Source organism: Podarcis vaucheri (genome assembly GCF_965113315.1).
Source record: "Podarcis vaucheri genome assembly, contig: SUPER_1_unloc_1, whole genome shotgun sequence".
NCBI classification, from domain to species: domain Eukaryota; kingdom Metazoa; phylum Chordata; class Lepidosauria; order Squamata; family Lacertidae; genus Podarcis; species Podarcis vaucheri.
In genome coordinates this window covers 946,078-969,573 of record NW_028118828.1, presented here as the reverse complement: position 1 = coordinate 969,573, position 23,496 = coordinate 946,078, and the positions used below count along the sequence as shown (strand labels likewise).

At 46.4% G+C, this 23,496-nt stretch overlaps 1 protein-coding gene across 1 annotated transcript in view; it reads left to right on the top strand.

Moving 5' to 3' along the window:
• The window catches only part of CDK15 (cyclin dependent kinase 15), a 67,498-nt gene that overhangs the window by 10,251 nt on the left and 33,751 nt on the right, over window positions 1–23,496 (top strand). The window contains 5 exon segments of the mRNA XM_082242375.1: window positions 7,954–8,016; window positions 9,352–9,475; window positions 12,645–12,765; window positions 15,842–15,935; window positions 17,503–17,566. Of these exon segments, the coding sequence (XP_082098501.1) occupies window positions 7,954–8,016; window positions 9,352–9,475; window positions 12,645–12,765; window positions 15,842–15,935; window positions 17,503–17,566 (466 nt within the window).

The following is a 23,496-nucleotide window of genomic DNA, read 5'->3' as shown; positions in this document are numbered from 1 at the left end:
CCATTAAGAACAGGCCAAACAAACGGCAAGACTTTTATATGCCCAAAGATGGAAAAATTCGTTATTACCAACAGTGGAGGAATGCTTGTTAAAATTAATGGTCTTAGCTGAGGTGGCGAAATTGACATGCTTAATCAGAGAAAAGTCATTGTTAACATTTACTAAGGCAGTGTTTTTCAACCACTGTTCCGCGGCACACTAGTGTGCCGCGAGATGTTGCCTGGTGTGCCGTGGGAAAATTGAAAAATTCGAAAGATTTTTTTAAAAAATAATGTCACATTTTCGCCCACTAAGCGGGCGCCGGATTGTGTCCACCCTATTTTCCATCCGTCCTGGGTGGGGGTCAGATCGGATGGGATCGGATGAAAGCGGACAGGCGGTCCGCTCTCATCCGATTCCCCATAGAGAGCAGCGGGGCTCTGACATCTCCCTCTCCACACAAGGTGCGGAGACGGAGCTGTCATCTGCCGGCTCAGCGGGGATCAGTGGATCGATCCCCGCTGAGCAGAGAACAGTCCGCAACGTTTTTGTTTGCCATTAAAGAAAAAAATATTAAACCATGCTTGAATGTCGGAACTGGTTACTAAAATTTTTGAATCCCACCACTGATGTTAAGTGTTTGTGTTTATTTCATTTGTGTTTATTTGATTCCTATTCAAGAGAATTACTTTATATATAGTCAATATAGGCACAGAGTTAAATTTTTTAACATTTTCTAATGGTGGTGTGCCTCGTGATTTTTTTCATGAAACAAGTGTGCCTTTGCCCAAAAAATGTTGAAAACACTGTACTAAGGATTGGAAACCTCTTGTCAGGGAACTGACATCAGAGGAAAGGGAGTTGGTAGGGCTCCCAGAGACTGGGAGAGAGTCAGCAGCTAAAGCAGGGACAAGGAGGGGGAGCGAGGGGTCTCTGGAGGAGGATCTCAGTAATGCTGAGAGAGACGCAGCAGCCCAGGCAGGAAACAGCAGGGGAGAGAAAGGGGTGAGAGACACATCCAGCGAAAATAGCGGGGAGGTGTCAGAAGCAACTGCAGGGAGACCCATGCTTCGCCGGAAGCTGCCACGTCGTGAGTCCAGGAGACGCGTTTCCGTTAAGGAACTTCTTTGCTGGAAGCGCTTCCGCAGGCAGCCACTGTCAGACTCTACTAGTGACTAGAGCAGACATGTCTGAGGAGCTCTGTCACACACAGAGGTTTGTGGGGCCGCACAAACTCTGAAGGGGCACAATTTTAAGCACAAGCAGCTAATCATCCCCTCACAGCAGTCTGACAGTCTTTGTACGCTGCCTGTGCAGGAGAAAGCATCATGAGCAACCCAGCCGGAACCGGAGAGGCAGGGGTTGGAGCTGGTCCAAGCTTGGAAGAAAGGTATCAAGCTCTGGAGGTCCAACTTGCGCTGCAGACGGCGAGGCTCGAGGAGAGAAGGGCTCAGGATGCTGACAAAAAGGGGAGAACCACTCAGTTCCCCAGAAAGGTACCAGGATTGGTGCAGAAGTTTGGGGGGGACCCCAAGGATTACCATGCCTTTAGGACCGAGATGCAATATGCCCTGAATGTGCAGTTTGATGAGTTCCCTGATGAGGAATCGCGAGTTGCTTTCGTAATTGGGCATCTTGAGAAGGGGGCGCGGGACTGGGTTCGACCCCTGATGGCAACGCACAACGATATCCTAAAGGACACTATGAAATTCTTTCGTGCAATGGATATCATGTTTTCCAGCGATATTGAGGAAGGGGTGGTGCGCAGACAGCTAATGGCTTGCAAGCAGGGAAGCAGATCTGTCCGTGAGTACTGGACTGAATTTACCATGCTGATTCACAGATTGGGGTGGGATTTATCGGCAGCACCCATTCAAATGCTATTTGAAGAAGGTCTTTCTTCGGCTGTGAAAGACGAGCTGTCCAGGAGCCCCAGGGCGGTGTCTATGGATCAGCTGACCAAATCTGCGCTGACCATTGGAGCGCGCCAGGAGGCAAGAGCCTTGGAGAGGCGGGAAGGGAGAGGGGAACGTTGGAAGGAGTTACGCATTCCAGACATTCCTGAGCCAGCTTTCCCGCCGGCAGAGCCGATGGAAATCGGAACAGCCCGCGCGCGCGCAGTTTCAAAGCCCAGTGAGGGGGCGAAGAAGGAGGGAAAGGGAGCCCGGAAATGCTATCTCTGCCAACAGCCAGGCCACTTTGCCAGAGTCTGCCCCCAGAGGAAGGAATGGCAAGGGATGGTGGGAGCAGTTGAGGGGGGAGAGCAGGGAGAAACGGAGCAGGTAAAAGCCAACGCCTGGTTGCCAACGTCAGGGCACTGCAGCCAGGCCAAAGAGCAGTGAAAGTGCCCGTGCCAGAAGCTCCTCGACCTGCTCTAGTGATTGAAGTGTCGCTAGAGCTGCAAAATGGACACCCCCTAAAAATAAAGGCGCTGTTGGACTCAGGCAGCTCCTGCAATTTTATGAGCAAGGAGTTTGCTGCTGAACATCAGATACAGACTATCCCTTTAAGCAACCCCCTGCAGGTGACCACGATCGATGGCAGGGAACTGTTGGGAGGAGGAGTTAGCTTGCAGACCGTCCCAATGATAATGAGGGTGGCAAGGCACACAGAACTGATAGCGTTTAATGTGGCCACCTTGGGAGGCGCTCCCATTATTTTGGGAATGAGCTGGCTAGCCTTACATGATCCGCTGGTGGGCTGGCATCAAAGAGTGGTTTCCTTCGGTTCAGCACATTGCTTAGAACACTGCAGGGGGGAAAAGGGGTCAGCAGGGGCCCAAGCCACCCTGGCAGGGACTGAAGTAATGGGGAAGGGGAAGGTGCCACCACAGTATGCTGATCTCAGCGACGTGTTCAGCGAGAAGGAAGCTGACCAACTACCCCCGCATAGGCCCTTTGATTGCCAGATCAATTTACTCCCTGGAGCACAGCTTCCTGTAGGCAAGTTGTATGCCATGTCAGACAGGGAAATGCAGGAGTTGCGAGCGTTCATTGACAAGAACCTGAAGAGAGGCTTCATCAGAGAGTCCAAGGCAGCGGGGGGTAGCCCAGTGTTTTTTGTGGATAAAAAAAACACGGACAAGCCGAGGCTGGTATGTGACTTTCGGCGGTTAAATGCAGTGACAGAGCCGGCGGCTTTTCCTATGCCCAGGATTGATGATATTTTGACCAGGGTGCGAAAAGGAAAGATTTTTACAAAGCTGGACCTAAGGGGGGCGTACAACCTGATACGTATAAGGAAAGGGGATGAATGGAAGACCACCATGTTCACCCCTTTGGGGGCATTTGAATACCTCGTTATGCCTTTTGGATTACAAACAGGCTCCGCGTGTTTTCAAGCCTTCATGAACCACGTACTGGGGCCTTTGCTCTACAAGAATTGCGTGGCCTTCTTAGATGACGTGTTGGTGTATTCGGAGAATGAGGAGCAACATGTGAGAGACGTCAGAGAAGTGTTGAGCAGGCTGCAAGCCAACAGACTGTGGGTGAAACTGGAGAAGTGTCAGTTTCATACCAAGGAGGTGGAATTCCTGGGGTACCGCTTGTCAGACAAGGGGTTGGCCATGGACCCCGGCAAGGTTCAAGCGGTGCTGGAATGGAAAACACCCAAGACCAAGAAGGATGTGCAGAGGTTCCTAGGGTTTGGAAAGTTTTATCGTAAGTTCATCCGAAACTTCGCCCACCTGACGGCGCCCATCACGGACTGTCTCAGCAGTAAAAAGAAGTTTGTTTGGACGGGGGAGGCGGAGCGAGCGTTTGAGGAACTGAAAAGGGCCTTCGCCTCTGATGAACAACTTCTACATGTGGATTTACAAAAAAAGCTGAGGGTCGAAACAGACGCTTCTGACAGAGCCATAGGGGCGGTGCTTCTTCTGCAGCCGGGGAAGGAGGGGTCAGAGTGGCGACCGTGTGCCTTCTTTTCGCGAAAGCTGAACAAATCTGAGAGGAACTACACGGTGTACGACCGGGAACTTCTTGCGATTCATGAGGCCTTCCGGAGATGGAGGCACCTGCTAATTGGTGCACAACAGAAGGTGCAAGTGTGCACGGACCATAAGAATCTAGAGTATTGGAGAACTGCGCGAGTGCTCAACCAACGGCAGTTGAGATGGGCCCAGGAGTTCTCCAAATTTAACTTTGAGATTTGTTACGTACCAGGCCCGGAGAACGTTAGGGCGGACGCTCTCTCACGCAAACCTGAATATTTGGAGGGAGAGGGTGCACCCGAAGAGACCCATGTCATTCCCGAGGACCGCTGGGTGTGTGGGGCGGCATTGGTGGGGCAAAGGGAACTGGTAGAGGGAACGGTGCAGGATGAATACGCCCAGGACAAACTCAGGGGTCTCAGGAGGGAGGGAGACAAACCCGGGGGTTTTGAGGAGAGAAACGGGGCGTTGTACTACAAGGGAGCGTTATACATACCTGAAGGGGAATTGAGGGAAAAGGTACTCAAGCAACTGCACGATAGCCCCACAGCAGGGCATTTTGGGCAACACAAAACCATGTGGCTGGTTACCAGGGAATTCTGGTGGCCCAAGGTCAGGGAAGATGTGCGGGAATATGTGAGAGGGTGTGACCAATGCCAACGAGCCAAGGGGGAGAGGCGGGCACCGGCAGGTTTATTAGAACCACTACCCACGCCGGAAAGGCCATGGGAGGCAGTGGCAATAGATTTCATGACTGATCTGCCCAGGTCCAAAGGGAAAACAGCCATCATGGTTGTGGTAGACCTGTTAACCAAGATGGCCCACTTTATAGCCTGCTCACATGCGGTCACAGCGGAAGAAACCGCTAAATTGTTTGTGGAAAATGTGTTTAGGCTGCATGGCGCACCCTTGAGGGTGGTTTCTGACCGAGGGAAACAATTTACTTCCAGGTTCTGGAGGAAGCTCATGAGCTTATTGCATGTAGAGGTGAATTTCTCTACTGCCCGTCATCCAGAAACCAACGGGCAGGCGGAAAGAGCTAATGGTGTCCTCCAGCAATATTTGAGGTGTTATGTGAATGACAGAGAGAATGATTGGGTGGAGAAGCTGGCGTTGGCAGAATTTGCCTACAACAATGCAGAGAACGTGTCCACGGGGATGAGCCCTTTTTTGGCTAATCACGGGTGTCATCCCCGAGCCTTCCCAGGGGGGGAAGGGGAGAACTGGAGCGTTCCAGCCGCAGAACAGTTCGTTGAAGAAATGGAAGCGATCCATCGCCAGCTCCAACTTAATTTAAACAGGGCGAAGGAGGAATATAAGAGGCAGGCAGACAAAACCAGAAGGGAAGGGGAAAGCATTAGGGTGGGGGACCAGGTGTGGCTGTCCACCCAAGGGTTACCATTCAAAGGAGGTTGTAAGAAGTTAAGACCCAAAAGGCTGGGCCCATTTGAAGTCACGCAACAGGTCAACCCAGTGGCTTTCAGACTCCGGTTACCGAACCACATGAAGTTGCACCCAGTGTTCCACAGGTCGTTGCTGTCACCGTATATAGGGGACAGAGAGGGGAGGGTCAATAGGGGACCAGCTATGGAGGAAAAAGAACACAGCTACCATGTAGCGGAGATTCTCGATTCCAGGTGGAAGGGAGAGCAAGTAGAGTATTTGGTAATGTGGGAAGGGGAGCCGGAGTCGGAAAACACCTGGGTCAGGGCAGAGGATGTAGATGACGAGGTTTTGATTGAAACTTTTCATCAGAGATTCCCTCGTAAACCCCAGCCAGTGGCGAGGTTCCGGAGGGAATACTTCGCCACCACCGACGAAGAAGAAGAGTTGGAGGGGTTCTCTGATTCCGAGGTGGAGGAGGATTCAGCGAGTCGGAACGAAGACCGATGGAGGGAAATGTTCGAGATGTCTGAAGATGAAGAGGATTCTTTTCGGGGTTTCAGCTCCTCACCGCCCAGAGGAGAGAGTAGGGGCGGGGGAGAAGGGGGCCCTGGAGGGGAGGTGGATGTCAGGGAACTGACATCAGAGGAAAGGGAGTTGGTAGGGCTCCCAGAGACTGGGAGAGAGTCAGCAGCTAAAGCAGGGACAAGGAGGGGGAGCGAGGGGTCTCTGGAGGAGGATCTCAGTAATGCTGAGAGAGACGCAGCAGCCCAGGCAGGAAACAGCAGGGGAGAGAAAGGGGTGAGAGACACATCCAGCGAAAATAGCGGGGAGGTGTCAGAAGCAACTGCAGGGAGACCCATGCTTCGCCGGAAGCTGCCACGTCGTGAGTCCAGGAGACGCGTTTCCGTTAAGGAACTTCTTTGCTGGAAGCGCTTCCGCAGGCAGCCACTGTCAGACTCTACTAGTGACTAGAGCAGACATGTCTGAGGAGCTCTGTCACACACAGAGGTTTGTGGGGCCGCACAAACTCTGAAGGGGCACAATTTTAAGCACAAGCAGCTAATCATCCCCTGACACCTCTCATAGACTTTTTGCATGAAAAAGAAAAAGAAATAAAGACATTTGTATTTGAGGATTGAAGAGAACGATCAATAGAAAGTGGCTTTATTAGGTGTTATATTGGAGTGGATGACGTGAGTAATGCTTATATATAGCACTGAGACAAAGAATCGGAAGTTCTTTAGTTCTTAACTTTCTTCCTCTCTTGATTCTGGATTGTTTTATTGATGTTTTAATATGCTGTAAACCGCTTTGAGATTTTTATTTAGAAATATAAAGCGGTATGAAAATAATAATAATAATAATAATAATAATAATAATAATAATAATAATAATAAAAATAAAATAAATAAAAAGATCTTTTTCTCTCCCTTTATATCAATCTCTTTCTTTTCACCTTTCTCCTCTTTTCTTCTTTTTGCCTTTAAATTAACATTTTAGTTTGGACAGAAAAAGGATATTTGATAATAATCTTTGTATTTTTATTTCTAAACCTAATAAAAATGTATTTTAAAAAGAAGAAGAACAGGTCAAACAACACCTCCACAGCCAGAAGGGCCACCTACCAGCAGCCTCCATAGTGTCTGGATTCTGCCTCAATTTCTTAGCTCTCATCTTAATCTTCTATTGACTCCAGGCATAGCTTTTAATTATCAAAATTGCAGAAGGCAGAGAAGGGAAATGTTCCTTCCCCTGCTGAGATCCTGTAGAAATATCTGGTCTGAAGCTAATATTTGTACTGGGACGACATGTACACATACACTGGCTCAAAGGAGGGATTTTCCTCAGGACCTCAGCAGGGGTGGAAAGGGTTAAATGACCCCTCCCTGGTTGTTCTCATTCCGCTGGTTGTCAGCTGCTCTCCAGCAGATGCAATTTGCCCTTTTAAAAGACACCTACATCATGAAAGTATTGCAGCCCATGTTAATGTACTTTATATATTGTGATATCTTGCTCGCATGGTCGACACACTTTTAAATGGCTGTGTGTTGAAAGTAAAGATGGATTCAGATCATGCTCTTTTGACTCAGCATAGTTCAAGGAACTGGCATCGATCAGTGTAGTACCGTATTTTTCGCTTTATAAGACGCACCAGACTATAAGGCGCACCTAGTTTTTGGAGGAGGAAAACAAGAAAAAAAAATATTCTGAATAAGGCAGAAGCCAGGAGAGGCGCTTCGCTGAAGGGGCACTGTGCAGAGAGGGAGAGGTGTGCAGCGTCCCTTCCGTGAAGCGGAAGGAGGAACAGAAGGGGCTCCATTCTTCCTTCCGCTTCGCTGAAAGGGCGCTGCGCAGCTCTCCCTCTCTGCGAAGCACCATTCGCTCCATTAGACGCACTCATATTTCCCCTTACTTTCTAGGAGGAAAAAAGTGCGTCTTATGGAGCGAAAAATACGGTATTTGTGTGTCCCCAAGGCACACACAAAGCTCCAGGAGGAGAGTTTCCATCTCCCCATACAATGCCCTACTAGTTTCATCAACAAGGGGCTGGCAGGAGGCTTGTGCAAGGCACATAACATGTGGTTGCATGGATTTTGCAGAAAGTATCTAAGAAAATTGGGTTCACCGCCCTCAATTCCATTTCCTGTCTATTTATTTAGCACACAGACTTGGCACAGTACATGTCCCAGCATCCTGGTGGGCTTCATCTTTCTAATGTTAAGGTAAGTTCTTGAAGAAAAATGTGCTGTTCTTAAGTGTGCAACAGTTCAATCCCATGCATGTCTACTCAGAAGTAAGTCCCATTGGGTTCAATAGGAGGCGCTCCCAAGTGAGTGGACATGGGATTATGGCCTAAAGCTCATATGCCAAGAGCAGCTCTGGTTATTGGATAGATTGTTTCACTGAACTGAGGAGACTTGGGACTCAGCTACACAGGTCAATTATAACATTAAAAATGTGACACCAGATGGCGCTGTAGAGCAGCAATCCGAAGTCACTGGTAAACTGCATTGTGAGCTATATATATTTTCATAGCGGTTTTTTTATATCTGTGTAGATCCAGCCTTGGTTCAAATCTCTGGTTGGTTGGTTGGTTAGTTGGCTATATATTTATTTTACAGTTTCTGTCCTGCTTCTAAGCCCAGGCATGGGTGCTCAAAAATTATCAGTTGCAATAAAGCGAGGTTTGGTTTTTTCTTCTTCTTTTTCAAAGAAATCAGTTCCATTCATACATAAATACAACTACGGAGCTCATTTAGCAAGTCTCTCTCTTGCAGCTGTACCTATCTTGCAGAGGTCTTGCAATAAATAAGACCTTGAAATGGTTTTTTTGAAGCTGTAGACAGGTATGTCCACTGGTGCCAAACGTAAATAATTTGATTTGCTCTGAAGCAAAGCACCCCATAATAGTCTACTTCCTGACCCTGTGCTGTTGATTATAAGCGGCTTTCAAGGGTTACCATATTTTTCACTCCATAAGGCGCACCGGACCATAGGGCGCACCTAGTTTTTAGGGGGGGGGAATCAAGAAAAAAAATATTTTCCCCCCCTCAGCCCCAAAGAGCAAAGAAGCCAAGACAGCGAGCGGGATCCATCCTGCTGGCTGTCTTGGCTTCCTCTTTAGCCGCGTGCAACCTCTCCAGCAGGGAAAGCTTTGCGCAGCCATCCCCAAGCGAGAGCAGCGCTCCGTCTCACTGTTCTGGCTTCGGGGACAGCCTTTGAAGCCTCCGCAGGGCAGCGGGGTGCCTTCACCCCACTGCCCTGCGGAGGCTTTGCGCAGCTAACCCCAAGCTAGAACAGCGAGACGGAGCGCTGCGCAGCGCTCCGTCTCCCTGTTCTGGCTTTGGGCTTAGCTGCGCAGCCTGCATTCACTCTATAGGACGCACACACATTTCCCCTTAATTTTTGGAGGTGGGAAAGTGCGTCCTATAGAGCGAAAAATACGGTATATGTATTTGCTTACTTTTCTATCAAGCAAGGGTTTATTCTTTTGCTTGAAATGCAGCAGTAAAACTGATCAGTCATTAACGAAATTATGTCCTTTTTCTGTCTGCCAGCTCTTTATGTTCCAGCTTCTGCGAGCCTTGGCTTTCATCCATGAACACCGCATCCTTCACCGGGACCTGAAACCTCAGAACCTCCTCCTCAGTTGCCTTGGAGAGCTTAAGCTAGCTGATTTTGGTAAGCCATCATAGTCAGACTGCTGGACAATAGCCAGACCTTCTGGCAAAGCCCAGCTTTCCCATCTTTATGAATCCCACATTGACAGGGGTTTTTTGCTTTCACTGATCTTTTGGAGGAGCACATTGCTGTACAATGTCTTTTGTCATCATCCCTCTCCTACGTATAACATAAAATAAACAAAGAATTTAGAAAATATCCCTGGTGAAACCAATTGACTTCAAATGAGAATTCTCTCCAGCTCCATAGGGAACGCATGCCTGCCAACAGTTGAAAATTAAAAGTAAGGGGCAGAGATCCATAGTTCATTGGCAGGGCATATTGTACAGCCGTCAGCATTGCATTCAATACTAAGGTTAAAAATTGCCTTTTTGTATGTATGGAATAGCCCTTAGTGAAAACAGTTGACTGCACATAGACTTGACACATCTTGTGTGTGTGGCTGGGGAAACCCAGCCAGATGGGCGGGGTACAAATAATAAATTATTATTTTTATTATTATTGTTTCATTTATTGCAATTATTTATTTCATTGGCACCTGTTTGGCTACAATTTCATAGCTGGCCTTGTATCTTGGGTTTCCATCTTTGCACAGGGACGAGTACGTTTCTGGAGAGGGCATTAATGTAAAATCTACACTTGCAGGAAAGTAGCATAAAATAAATGTAATAAATTTAGCTGCCTAACTAATAAGAGTTAAATGAGTCTGCTGCTCCATGTACAGAGGCCCTTGGGCTCTTTGTACTGCTGTGGCAATTATGTACACTTTAAGGCCCCTTCATGTAATGTCCTTGTCTATTAAAATGGCTCAGAGACATCCAGAATGTTCAAACTGAACCATAACGTTGGGCACTTAAACTCCCGGTAATGAACCAATTAAGTGGCAGCACTTGGAAATAATCTAGTTTAATGCCCATGAAGCTACTGGGGGAAATTATCTTAAATCCAAGTGCTTTGACTTAAGATGAATTGAGGAGTTGGGGTTGGCTGCTCACTTTATATTGACACTGGTGGGAAGTGCCCACTGCTGCCCAGGATTTTGTAGACACCCCCCCCCCCAAAAAAAACCCCAGTGATTTCAAAATAGATGTTATAATTTGTAAGCTTGGACCCGTCACGCTAACAATTGGGTGAAGTCACACCAAAGTCATGTTTTGGTTCGCCATTTTAAATCAAAATGGCGCCTTGTATCCAAACGTTGATGCCGCCCCCATTTTGGGAACCCTTTGGCAATGATATCTCAAGAGGCGGCTGAACGGCTAGTGATCAAACAGACAAACCACTTTCTTTCCAAAATACACAGAGGATGAGTTAGCTGTCGGAGCCTCTGTACAACCGAGCTGAAATGGCTCTCCTCCTCGTCGTATCTTTGGAATCCATCTAGGCTCTCCTCCGATGGTGATTAATGACTTAAGCCTTTGAATGAGGCTTCAGGCACGCTCCCCATTACGCAGAGTACCAGACAGCAGAAGGAGCCAGGAATATGTGCTACATTGATGCTTTTATTTCTAACTATGCCAACAAAGGTCCGTATAATAAAAGCTATGATTTTCCCAGTAGTGATGTATGGAAGTGAGAGCTGGACCATAAAGAAGGCTGATCGCTGAAGAATTGATGCTTTTGAATTATGGTGCTGGAGGAGACTCTTGAGAGTCCCATGGACTGCAAGAAGATCAAACCTATCCATTCTGAAGGAAATCAGCCCTGAGTGCTCACTGGAAGGACAGATCCTGAAGCTGAGACTCCAATACTTTGGCCACCTCATGAGAAGAGAAGACTCCCTGGAAAAGACCCTGATGTTGGGAAAGACTGAGAGCACAAGGAGAAGGGGATGACAGAGGACGAGATGGCTGGACAGTGTTATCGAAGCTACCAGCATGAGTTTGACCAAACTGCGGGAGGCAGTGGAAGACAGAAGTGCCTGGCGTGCTCTGGTCCATGGGGTCATGAAGAGTCGGACACGACTAAACAAGAACAACAATGCAGGACAGAAAAGAACATGCGTTTGCTCTCTGTGAGAGACAGAGAACAACAGGGAACAAAAGAAACAGGAAACCAGTAACTTCAACATCCGTCTCCCGTGAGACTTCCAATGGTCTGGAATGTCAACAGAGTCTTGTGACTCCAAAAACTGCACAGTGGCATAACAGAAATCTAACATCCTCCCCCTTTCTGTGAACACCACTGGGCAGTGTGTCAGTACAATCTCAGTACAAACCCAGTTTCTGTACATAGGTACAGTGTTGATCCCTTGTAACAACCTTGGACAATAAATCAGCAGGAATGAGGCTTATGCTCAAACTTGCTGCCGAGGAGAATCTACAGGTTTCTCATCACGATGTGAATACAGTGTTGACATCGGCCAATAAGTATAAGATACTGAGAGTTTAGATATTTGGGCTTCTAGGTTATTCAGAAATTGAAAAGCCACCAAAAAGTGGCTGCATGTTCAAGGCCTTGCATGGCTATCTATACGAGAAACTCATTTGATATTATTCACATCAAAAAGATGCGAAATAATAGTAATGGGTTGGTGTTGCAGTTAATTGTAAAGGAAAACTTCATACAGGCTAAAATCCTAATCCTGTCTATTAAGAAGTAACAAAGTGTTGTAGTTGTTTTTTAATTTACTGGGGCTTATCTCCAGGTAGGAATGCAGGAGAAATTTGGCTCTATTTGCATTTAAAGGCTAACCTACCTAATTTCCACTTTCTGAAAAAATGTGTGAACCAAAACAGTCATCCTTATAATTCACATTTATCTGAATTTTGCAATGCAATTCTCCCACTAAGTGATGTCCACAAAAAGGCATGTACTGGGGTAAAGTATGCATTAAATGTATATATGAGTGAAAATAACATACAGAAATGCATTGCATTGGAGAAAATCGCACTATTAAATGTGTATATTAGGCAAAACTACATGGTAAAACATTAGAAGTTAGTACTAAATTGCTGATGAATGATTTTTCAAAAATTCTGCAAGCTGATGTGGAACTGATTTTGAAATTTGAATAATTAGAAACTGAGAGAAACCAAAATTGACGGGATTGCATATCACTTAGGATTGCAGCCTAACCTTGATAGAAATGGCCGTGATATTTATGCTATAGAGAGTGGATTGGAATTATAATTTCATGCATGGTTTTAAAGGACTTGTTTCTTGGCAGGTCTTGCTCGTGCCAAGTCCCTTCCCAGTCAAACATACTCTGCTGAAGTGGTGACATTGGGGTACCGACCTCCTGATGTGCTGCTGGGAGCCACTGACTATTCTGCTGATGTGGATATCTGGTGAGAGCCAGCTGTGGAGATGCTATGAATCATGTTGAGCGTAGCAATCTTCCCCTTTCAAGCATATACAGAACGTTGGCAGGTTGCAATAAGAGACTTTTTGAGACCATCATTAAAAATCACTTGAACTACATAAAAATTAGGGATGCGGGTGGCGCTGTGGGTTAAACCACAGAGCCTAGGATTTGCCAATCAGAAGGTTGGCGGTTCGAATCCCCGCGACAGGGTGAGCTCCCATTGCTCGGTCCCTGCTCCTGTCAACCTAGCAGTTCGAAAGCATATCAAAGTCCTCTGGCGGAAAGGTAAACGGCGTTTCCGTGCGCTGCTCTGGTTCACCAGAAGCGGCTTAGTCATGCTGGCCACATGACCCGGAAGCTGTACGCTGGCTCCCTCGGCCAATAAAGCGAGATGAGCGTTGCAACCCCAGAGTCAGTCATGACTGGACCTAATGATGGTCAGGGGTCCCTTTACCTTTACATAAAAAGTAAATTTGCAAGCATAATAAAAGGAAGAACTTTCCTCGACTTTCAAGGCTGACACAGAAGTGGGGTTTGTGGAACCTAGATCCCTACCCCCAAGCCAACTGATACCACCAATTTCTAGACTTGAATTGGACTTGAGCCCCTATCAGAATAGATACGGAGATTCTTTGCTCTTTCTTACTGAGACAGGTTCAGAACAACATAGAAGCAGAAGTGAGATATTTTACCATGCCCTTGTGTTCGTGGTGAGGAGCACCACACATGCCAATACTCACTCCATCTCAGCATGGTAAATGCACACCTGACAGGATGCTGAGAGGAGTTTTTATCTCTCTTCAACTAATATACAAAGTCCCTTTAGCAATGATGGCAGGAGGGCTAGACATTACATCCACTTCAAGGCAATCACACATACGTCCGATCTGCATAGCATTTTATTTCTGAATTATTTTTGACATTGCTGCTGCTTTTCTTCTTGTGAGGCAAAGAGAGAGACAAACTTAACATACTTGAAACAGTGCAGGTGATCACTTCTGTTCATGATTAGTTCCTGTCCATTTTAGTTATTTAAGACCTGTCAGTGCTATTTTTTCTAGGAAAAGAGGTGTGGGGACTCACCATTAACACCTTGTTCTGTTATAATGGCACCTGAGAGGTGCCAGAAACTGAGTTTCAGCAAGTTCTGGCTGAAAGAAAGCCCTGTAATTATTATCTGTACTTTACTTTACTTTACTTTTACTTTACTTTACTTTACTTTACTTTATACCCCGCCGATTTGACCAGGTTGCTCCAGCCACTCTGGGCAGCTTCCAACACATATGAAAACATAACATTAAACACTCCCGATACAGGGCTGCCTTCAAGGTGTCTTCTAAAAGTTGTATAGCTATTTATCTCCTTGACCTCTGATGCTAGGTTCTTTCTTGCATTATGCTCACTGAGCGGGAGCCATTGCAGAGTAGCTCCTGCCCAGGTCACCACTGAAACGTGATACAGCCGGGGGCATATGGGAGAAACCTGTACCGCAGCCTAGGCCAGTGCCATCCCAGAAACTGGGATGCGTGAAGGAGGTGTCATTTTCTGGACTGACACCACCCCCTCCCTATTCCCGGAAGCTGCTCATATACCATATTTTTCGCTCCATAAGACACACTTTTTTCCTCCTAAAAAGTAAGGGGAAATGTCTGTGAGTCTTATGGAGCGAATGTGTGGTCCATCGCTGGCTACCTTTCTGGCCTCGCCCCCTTGCCTAGGCCTCCATTGTTGAATGTTCTGCAGATGGAGGCTGTTTTTCCCCCCAGTGACATGTGACTGGCTGATTAGATTAGAAACTAGGCTACATTATTACATGAGCACTGTTCCACAGCATTTGATATTTTCATTTACATACATTCATTCGAAATAAGATGGGTTTGGGTTTATGAAGCAATTCTATATCCTCCCACCACACTGACGAAGAATTCTACGAAACAGTAGCCAATATCTGGAATCACTGTTCAGTGTTGGACATCGTATTTGCTAAATATACAAAGCTTCCCAGCTTGTCTTTCATCGTACAAAGTCTGGTACCTTGCTTCATTTAAAGATTTTCATAGACTTTGAGACTAAAGATTTCATTTTGTACTTGTTATGGTTTGAAGGAATTCTATAAAGATTGTCTATTGCGTATGTACATGGTCATCGTGTTGCCTAGACATTGCTGATGGAAACTGTAGAAAGGGGTCCTTTTCCTTTCCTAAAGAAGCTGCAGAACTGTGCATTGAACCCCATAAAAACAGGATTTCCCCCCCTTTGCAAAGTAAGCTCAACAACTTTGAGCTGATCCTCAAAAAATGGGGCTTTCCCCCTTTGCAAAAGAAGCTGCACAACTTTGAGCTGATCCTGAAAAAAACCAGGGCTTTTCCCCTTTGCAAAAGAAGGTGCAAAACTGTGAGCTGATCCCCCCAAAAATGGGGCTTTCCCACTTTCCCCCTCTAGAAACTAGGTGCGTCTTATGGAGCGAAAAATACAGGTACAGTGGTACCTTGGGTTAAGTACTTAATTCGTTCCGGAGGTCCGTTCTTAACCTGAAACCTGCTGCTGCCACGCTGCCGGAGCACGATTTCTGTTCTCATCCTGAAACAAAGCTCTTAACCCGAGGTACTATTTCTGGGTTAGCAGAGTCTGTAACCTGAAGCGCATGTAACCTGAAGCATATGTAACCCGAGGTACCACTGTAGTTGCAATGCACCTGTCTCCCTCCTGCCCGCCCCAATGACCAATATAGCAGCTTTGGAGAAGTGATTCTGATTAGGAGCACAACATGGTGCGTGTGTTGGGAGCAGCAAAGAGCTGGGCACCCCACTGCTCAAACCCCATTGAGCAATCCTATTTAGCAACTGTCTTTAATTGGGAGAGCCATTGATTGTCCAAATCAGGCCAGAGGGTTTGATGTTTTGGGGAAACACTTCTTCCTTTGAATAGAAAATGTAACTGAGGACGTAGTGCATGTGGTTTTCTTCCACCTCGATCTGGACTTAGGCATATTTATCTGTGTATTTAATATCCGCAGTGTGAGACTGAGTGAGTGAAGAGAATGTATACCTTTTCTCCAGGGGTGCAGGCTGCATATTTGCTGAGATGCTTCAGGGTCAGCCTCTGTTTCCAGGGGTTTGCAACACCTTTGAACAGTTGGAGAAGATCTGGGTGGTAAGTATAATGATACATCTGGGAAACTGGAACAAAGATCATTAGCATCTCAAAAGGGTCAGCTTCTATCCGTCTATCTATCTAGTCCCAATGATGGATGCAACAGAAATAAGGCAATTTGATTGAAAGTCTCACTCACTCCCAGTGTGTTAAGTTTGGGGTTGTAGCCAATAGGCTGGTCTATATTTGGCAATTTCCCCACAAACACTAAGATAAGTCAAAGTGACTTCCCTTTGATGCCTCTCTTGTCTCATCAAAAATTGAAAGCCAATTAAACGGATAGCAGGTTGAAGGAGGCACACAAAAATGGAGTTGCTGCACTTTCTGCTCCCTCTTGTTAAACTCTTGTATTTCTTTGTGTCGTGTAAAACAGCATTCTTGTGTGTGTGTCTGTTTTGGGGTTGTTTTGGGAAGATTATCCAAAGCTGCAGCCCTATGTTGGGAATAGGAACAGTGCTTTTTGTGATGGTACTCAATGGTATGGCATACCGCAGGCATAGGCAAACTCGGCCCTCCAAATGTTTTGGGACTACAGCTCCCATCATCCCTAGCTCACAGGACCAGTGGTCAGGGATGATGGGAGTTGTAGTCCTAAAACATCTGGAGGGCCGAGTTTGCCTATGCTTGGTGTAAATGCTCAGAAGAAACTGATAGGATAAATATTAATTTTAAAAATCCTTAGCATTTTCTAAGCCAACTCTTCAAAGTATTGGTCCGAATCACAAGTTTTGAATCAGTTTGAGCTTTGCTTGTGAATCTGTTCAAGTTTGGAACCACAAATTTGCTACAAAGGGGAAGGGGGATATCTATACATTTGGAGTTGTTTTTTTGTGAACTTGAAATTTCAAAAGATACCAGGCGAAAAGAGAAAGTGTGATAGGATGAATATTCATTTCATTATTAGCATTTTCTGATGCTTTTAAAACAGAGCTATGTAGCTGCTCCAATTGCAAAGGCAAATAAGGATTCAGAAGTATTGATCACTCAGCCAGTAACAAAAAGCTTGCTTTGGTGGGGAGGACGTATCACATTTTCACTGGCACAGATTTGTTTGCTTGCGGGCAGAATCCTAAGGTGGACTCAGACCACCTCATCAAGATACAGCGTACTTGAGGCCCAGAATGTCTTTGAATTGTGCCCCGGATGGGTTTTTTGAACACCTGTCAGAAGATTCGTTTGCTATCTATTCCTTTTCATCTCAAAGCAGCAGGGATCTCCATCGCAGCCAGTGTACGGCTTCGGAATGCCTATCATTTGGGGGGAGCTACTACCATCAGGAGTCACTCATCAATGCAATCCTGGTCTCTAGGGGAGCACCTTGGGTGTAAAAAAAAGACTGTACCATGATCCTGACTGCTGCTGATATATTTGAAATGGCACCTGTCTTTGCAGTCGCTAAAGCACATTTGTATTCCTAGCTACATCCTCGTAAGAAAACCTTGCTGGGCACCCTTTTCCAGGAGCAAAACTGAGACTAGAATCTAGTCTGCATACATGTATTTGGAAAAGACATTGGATGTGTGCTGAGTTGTTCTTTTGTTTCTGGTTTGTCTCTTGCTTTATGCAGGTACTGGGAGTCCCAACCGAAGGAACATGGCCAGGGGTTTCAAAGCTTCCCCTTTATAAGCCAGGTATGATCTCTCTTCAGATGGCAAATATGCCACAAATGCTATTTGAAGCGGCTTTTCATATGAGCAAAATCCATGGTTGCATCCTGAAGGTAAAGGTAAAGGGACCCCTGACTGTTAGGTCCAGTCGTGACCGACTCTGGGGTTGCGGCGCTCATCTCGCTTTAGTGGCCGAGGGAGCCAGCGTACAGCTTCCGGGTCATGTGGCCAGCATGACCAAGCCGCTTCTGGCGAACCAGAGCAGTGCACGGAAAAGCCGTTTACCTTCCCGCCGGAGCGGTACCTATTTATCTACTTGCACTTTGATGTGCTTTCGAACTGTCAGGTTGGCAGGAGCAGGGACCGAGCAACGGGAGTTCACCCCGTCACGGGGATTCGAACTGCCGACCTTCTGATCAGCAAGTCCTAGGCTCTGTGGTTTAACCCACAGCGCCACCCACGTCCCACAACCCTGAAGGTAGCAACACTTTTAAGAGCTTTTGGCTCATCCATAAAACAGTTCAGTGTTAAACAAGAACCAGAGAAAGATTGATAATACTATGACATTCATCACTTCATACCTTCCATTCATAACGCTATGGAAGGTATAGGCTTTCTCCCTTCTGGCTATTCTCTCTGGTTATAGTAATAAAATAATAATAATAATAATTTATTATTTGTATCCCCGCCCATCTGGCTGAGTTTCCCCAGCCACTCTGGGCGGCTTCCCACAAAGATTAAAAATACATTAAAATGTCACACATTAAAAACTTCCCTGAACAGGGCTGCCTTCAGATGTCTTCTAAATGTTAGGCAGTTGTTAATCTCTTTGACATCTGATGGGAGGGCATTCCACAGGGCGGGCGCCACTACCAAGAAGGCCCTCTGCCTGGTTCCCTGGTTGCCCTCTCTTTTCTGTAATAATAAAAATAAAAATAATAGTAGTATCCCACCCACCTGACTGGGCTGCCCCAGCCACTGTGGGCGGCTTCCAGCATATCCTACATTATTTCCTTTCTCTCTTATGCTCCTGGTTTCCTCGGTCCCTCTACTTAATCATGTATTTTGCTCTCTTTTTCTCTGCTTCCCTTTTCTAAGGTTTCTACTTCTGTCCCCTCCTTGGACTCCTCTCTGGCCCAGTTTCCCCTTTCTCCTCCCCTACATTTCTGGGCTCCCCAGGGGTCTTCTGCCATTCCTTATTTAAACACCCTTTCCCTCAAAAGCCCCTTTGCTGTTTGACGGAAGCCTCCTTCTTGGGCTTTCCTCTGCCTCTCAGTCACTTTGTTACCTTCCTGCAGGAATTCGCACTCAGGGCTCCATTCCCCCCCCAAAAAAAAAAATCCTGAGGATGAGGGTGCTTGGAAAAGTGGTATTATACCGACAAAAATAGAGTGGCTTGCCAAATTATTGCAGTAGTACAATATATTCAAAACTATGGGAGAAATCGATTGAAAGGTTGGCAGTTCGAATCCCCGCGGCGGGGTGCGCTCCCGTCGTTCGGTCCCAGCGCCTGCCAACCTAGCAGTTCGAAAGCACCCCCGGGTGCAAGTAGATAAATAGGTACCGCTTACCAGCGGGAAGGTAAACGGCGTTCCGTGTGCTGCGCTGGTTCGCCAGATGCAGCTTTGTCACGCTGGCCACGTGACCCGGAAGTGTCTCCGGACAGCGCTGGCCCCCGGCCAATAGATGTGAGATGGGCGCACAAACCCCAGAGTCTGTCAAGACTGGCCCGCTCGGGCAGGGGTACCTTTACCTTTACCTTATGGGAGAAATCGGAAGGATCTCAAAAGAGAAGATAGACAGGGATTGGAAGGTGTTTAAAGGATACTTGCAAAGCCATATTGAAAAATCAGAACTCCTATTAGAATAAACAAGTTCCGTTTCAAATACTGAAATACTAAATAAGACGGATAACAATGTGTAATAGAAAAAGAAGCATGAAAATAGGTTAAAGGTGTGTGAAAGAAAGTAATAGAAGTGGAAAGAAATTGCAATTGAGTAGACTGGAAGTCTAACACAAAGGTGGGGTGAGGGGTGGTGGATGGTGATGGGAAAAGGAATTATCTGTGGGACTGAATGGAGGTATGTCTGAACATTTTTAAGGATTGTATGAAATGTATGTTTGTATGCCTGTATATTTGCAATATGTGTGTATTAATGCTGAATTGTTTTAACAATAAAAACTTTTTTTAAAAAAAGAAAGAAAAAGGAATTGTAGCTCTGAGAGGGGGAAACAGCCATTTCCCAAGTGATTAAAAGGTGTTTAAAATGTGCTCTGCGCATGGGCGTAGCCAGGATTTTTGTGGGGGGGCAGAACCTCAGTTTGCTATGTATTTTTATTGATTTTTTAATTTAAGGGGGGCAGCTGCCCCTCCCTACCCCCACCCCAGCTATGCCCATGGCCCTGCGTATGCAGCCTTCTGAAGCTCACCTCTACTCTTCATTTTGTCTTTCTTTTTTCCACTCGGTATGGCAGGCCTTTGGGTGCATTGCCACATGGTGGCAGTGTGGGACAGCACAGGCTAGGGAAATCTGTAGGTGGGGGGGGCACCAGCAGGATACGTGCCATCTGCCCCTTCCGTTCGCCATGCAGCCATTGTGCTAGACACTGTACATGTGCATCAAACACACAGAGTCCTTCCTCTGCAGAGTCTGCAAGAGGTGGCAACAGGTGGAGGCCACAGATTGAATAGTGACATGATCTCTGGTCAGCCTAAAGAGATCCCTGTGTATGCTAATCATGTTGGCTTGTCAAATTTGAAATACGCTGGCTGGTATTATATTTTGGCTTTGGTGCTATAAAACAGATTGTGGCTATACAGTGGTAAAGGTAAATGTAAAGGGACCCCTGACCGTTAGGTCCAGTCGTGGCCAATTCTGGGGTTGCGGTGCTCATCTTGCTTTATTGGCCGAGGGAGCTGGTGTACAGCTTTCGGGTCATGTGGCCAGCATGACTAAGCCGCTTCTGGCGAACCAGAGCAGTGCACGGAAACGCCGTTTACCTTCCCGCTGGAGCGGTATCTATTTATCTGCTTGCACTTGACGTGCTTTCAAACTGCTGGGTTGGCAGGAGCTGGGACCGAGCAACGGGAGCTCACCCCGTAGCGGGGATTCGAACCGCCGACCTTCTGATTGGCAAGTCCTAGGCTCTGTGGTTTAAACCACAGCCACCCGCGTTCCTATAAAGTGGTACCCTTGGTTTAAGAACAGTCCGGTTTAAGAACGATTCAGTTTAAAACTCCGCAAAATCGCAAATAGTGTCCTGGTTTGAGAACTTTACTTCGGTCTAAGAATGTAATCCGAATGGTGGAAGGGCACTGGCGGCGGGAGGCCTCATTAGGGAAAGCACGCCTCGGTTTAAGAATGGGTTCGGTTTGAGAATGGACTTCCGGAACGGATTAAGTTCGTAAACTGAGGTATCGTTGTATTGTTCAGATTTTCTTGAGATGGGTCGGAGGGTCCCCTCTGCCTTTCTGTCTCTGATTTTGATGTGGGCAAGGCAAGAAGCATGTGAGAGAGAGAATGTGAGCGAGAAAGAGAGAGAGCGCGCATGCACAGCCGCACATGTGATTTATAAAGCAAGTTTCTTTTATTCCCATGCAGACTGGGTGAGACTTCTGTGTCCTGAACTTCAAAGGGCCAGTTGTCTCTTATTTTGATGTGGGCAGATTGAGAAGTGCGCTTTGAAAAGAAGTCTCCCCCCCCCCCAACCTCCTGGTTTTCCTTTCCTTCCCCCCTCCTCTTTTTTTGTTTAATGTTTTCTCGTGGGATATCTTTCAGAGCACTATACCCAGGTGCCAGAGAGGGCTGGGGTTGGGAAATGATCAACACCAATTCTCTACCTCTCAGCAGGATCATTCTTTTGGAAATATATCTAAAAGTGAAATATTTAAAAGCCTGAAATGTGAAATCCATCCATCTGCGTGTTAGCTAGCGTGCCTCTTGCTCGCACTTGGAGTGATGAGGAGGGAGCTGTTTGAAAACCAGGAGTAGCAAGAATTGTGATGGGGGGGGGGAGAGAATGCTTTCAGCCAGAGGTTTGCAGGTTTAGCAGAGCATAGTAACATCTCTTCAAAGAAGTGGGTGTTGTTCTGTGACTTGCTCCAAACTGCCCTTTCTCTGGCTCCAGTGCTCGGAAACTAAACCTCTCCTTATTTTCACATGGTAGCCGTGATTGGCTAAACAATAACCCAAACTTGCATTGTAAAGGTCTGGAATTTTTCACACAATTAGCCGAGTCTCATTAATCAAACTGGCGTGAAATGAGAATGTGTCGCCTTCCTCTGCAGACGTAAGGGTCGGGTGTCCCATCTTCCCCACATAATAACCGGGGGGGGGGGGTGCGAAGGGAAAGTAAGTTTGCTAGCAGGGGTAGCTGTACTTACTCCAGCGAAGTACTTTAAAGCAAAATTGGAGAAGATGCACATTCTGACATTGGGACGAGAGAGCAGATCACTACAAAAGAACTAAGGAACATTTTTTTTTCTTTTTGTTAAGCGAAATATTCCCCAGTGGTGGATAGTCATTGCTGATATTTGTTGTTGTTTTTAAGAGAGACCTTGATGAGTTCTATAGATGGGAATGATCTAAATGTCTGAATAACAAGCTTTTTAAAAGACCACAAAATCTTGTGAGTCTGAGAGGCATGAGCTGGGTTGCTGATTTTTTATTTTTTTTTTAATATAGCAGAATAATACAGTTCTGGAAAGCAAGTGAAAGCAATTCATTTCTGACTTCAGTGTGCTTTATACAGACATGGCATAAACCTACCCAGACATCTGGGTAGGGAATTTTTTTTTCCTCCCAAGCCATACAACCAGGAAAAAAGCAAAGGGAAAATGTGTGTTGTTGTTTTTTGGAATGTCAAATAAAACACCGTACATTCCAATTGTTCTGAAACGATGTAGAAAGAAGGAGGAAACTTTTAAAAAGCCAAGAAAAACCACAGATAGGAAGGAAAGCACTCTGATGGGATGGAGGGAATGGGTCAGGTTCATCAGTTGTCAGATGCTACATGAAGTGAGGTTGGGGCCATGGGCTGCCCACCTGTGTTGTAGGTGCATAGGTGAATGGACAGGTGAGAGTTGTTATATGATGGAGATGCAGGTCCTCCCCATCCTCACTAATACACAGAGGTAGAAGCTTGTGAATTAGACACAACAAGGTGATCCCATGGGACCTTTGTTGTTGTGTTGTTTAGTCGTAGTCGTGTCTGACTCTTTGTGACCCCATGGACCAGAGCACGCCAGGCACTCCTGTCTTCCACTGCCTCCCGCAGTTTGGTCAGACTCATGCTGGTAGCTTCGAGAACACTATCCAACCATCTCGTCCTCTGTCGTCCCCTTCTCCTTGTGCCCTCCATCTTTCCCAACATCAGGGTCTTTTCCAGGGAGTCTTCTCTTCTCATGAGGTAGCCAAAGTATTGGAGTCTCAGCTTCACGATCTGTCCTTCCAGTGAGCACTCAGGACTGATTTACTTAAGAATGGATCGGTTTGATCTTTTTGCAGTCGATGGGACTCTCAAGAGTCTCCTCCAGCACCACAATTCAAAAGCATCAATTCTTCGGCGGTCAGCCTTCTTTATGGTCCAGCTCTCACTGCCATACATCACTACTGGGAAAACCATAGCTTTAACTATACGGACCTTTGTTGGCAAGGTGATGTCTCTGCTTTTTAAGATGCTGTCTAATGCCTAATTCATGCCTAATTCAGGGCGACATGTCCACTACTCCCATCATATGAAGGCTTTGCCGGTTTGATGAATGTATAAATCTGCCCAGGCAGTGAGTATCAATCATGGTTTAATTAGCCTGCATCTCCTGCGTTCCAGAGCAACGTTATCAATAGAGTTCCTTGACAGCTGCCTTGCAAAATAGTTATTTCACATTCAAGTGTACACTTACGTGCTGTGTTCACAGTATGGAGAACATTACGCTCCAAAGGCTACTGAGAAC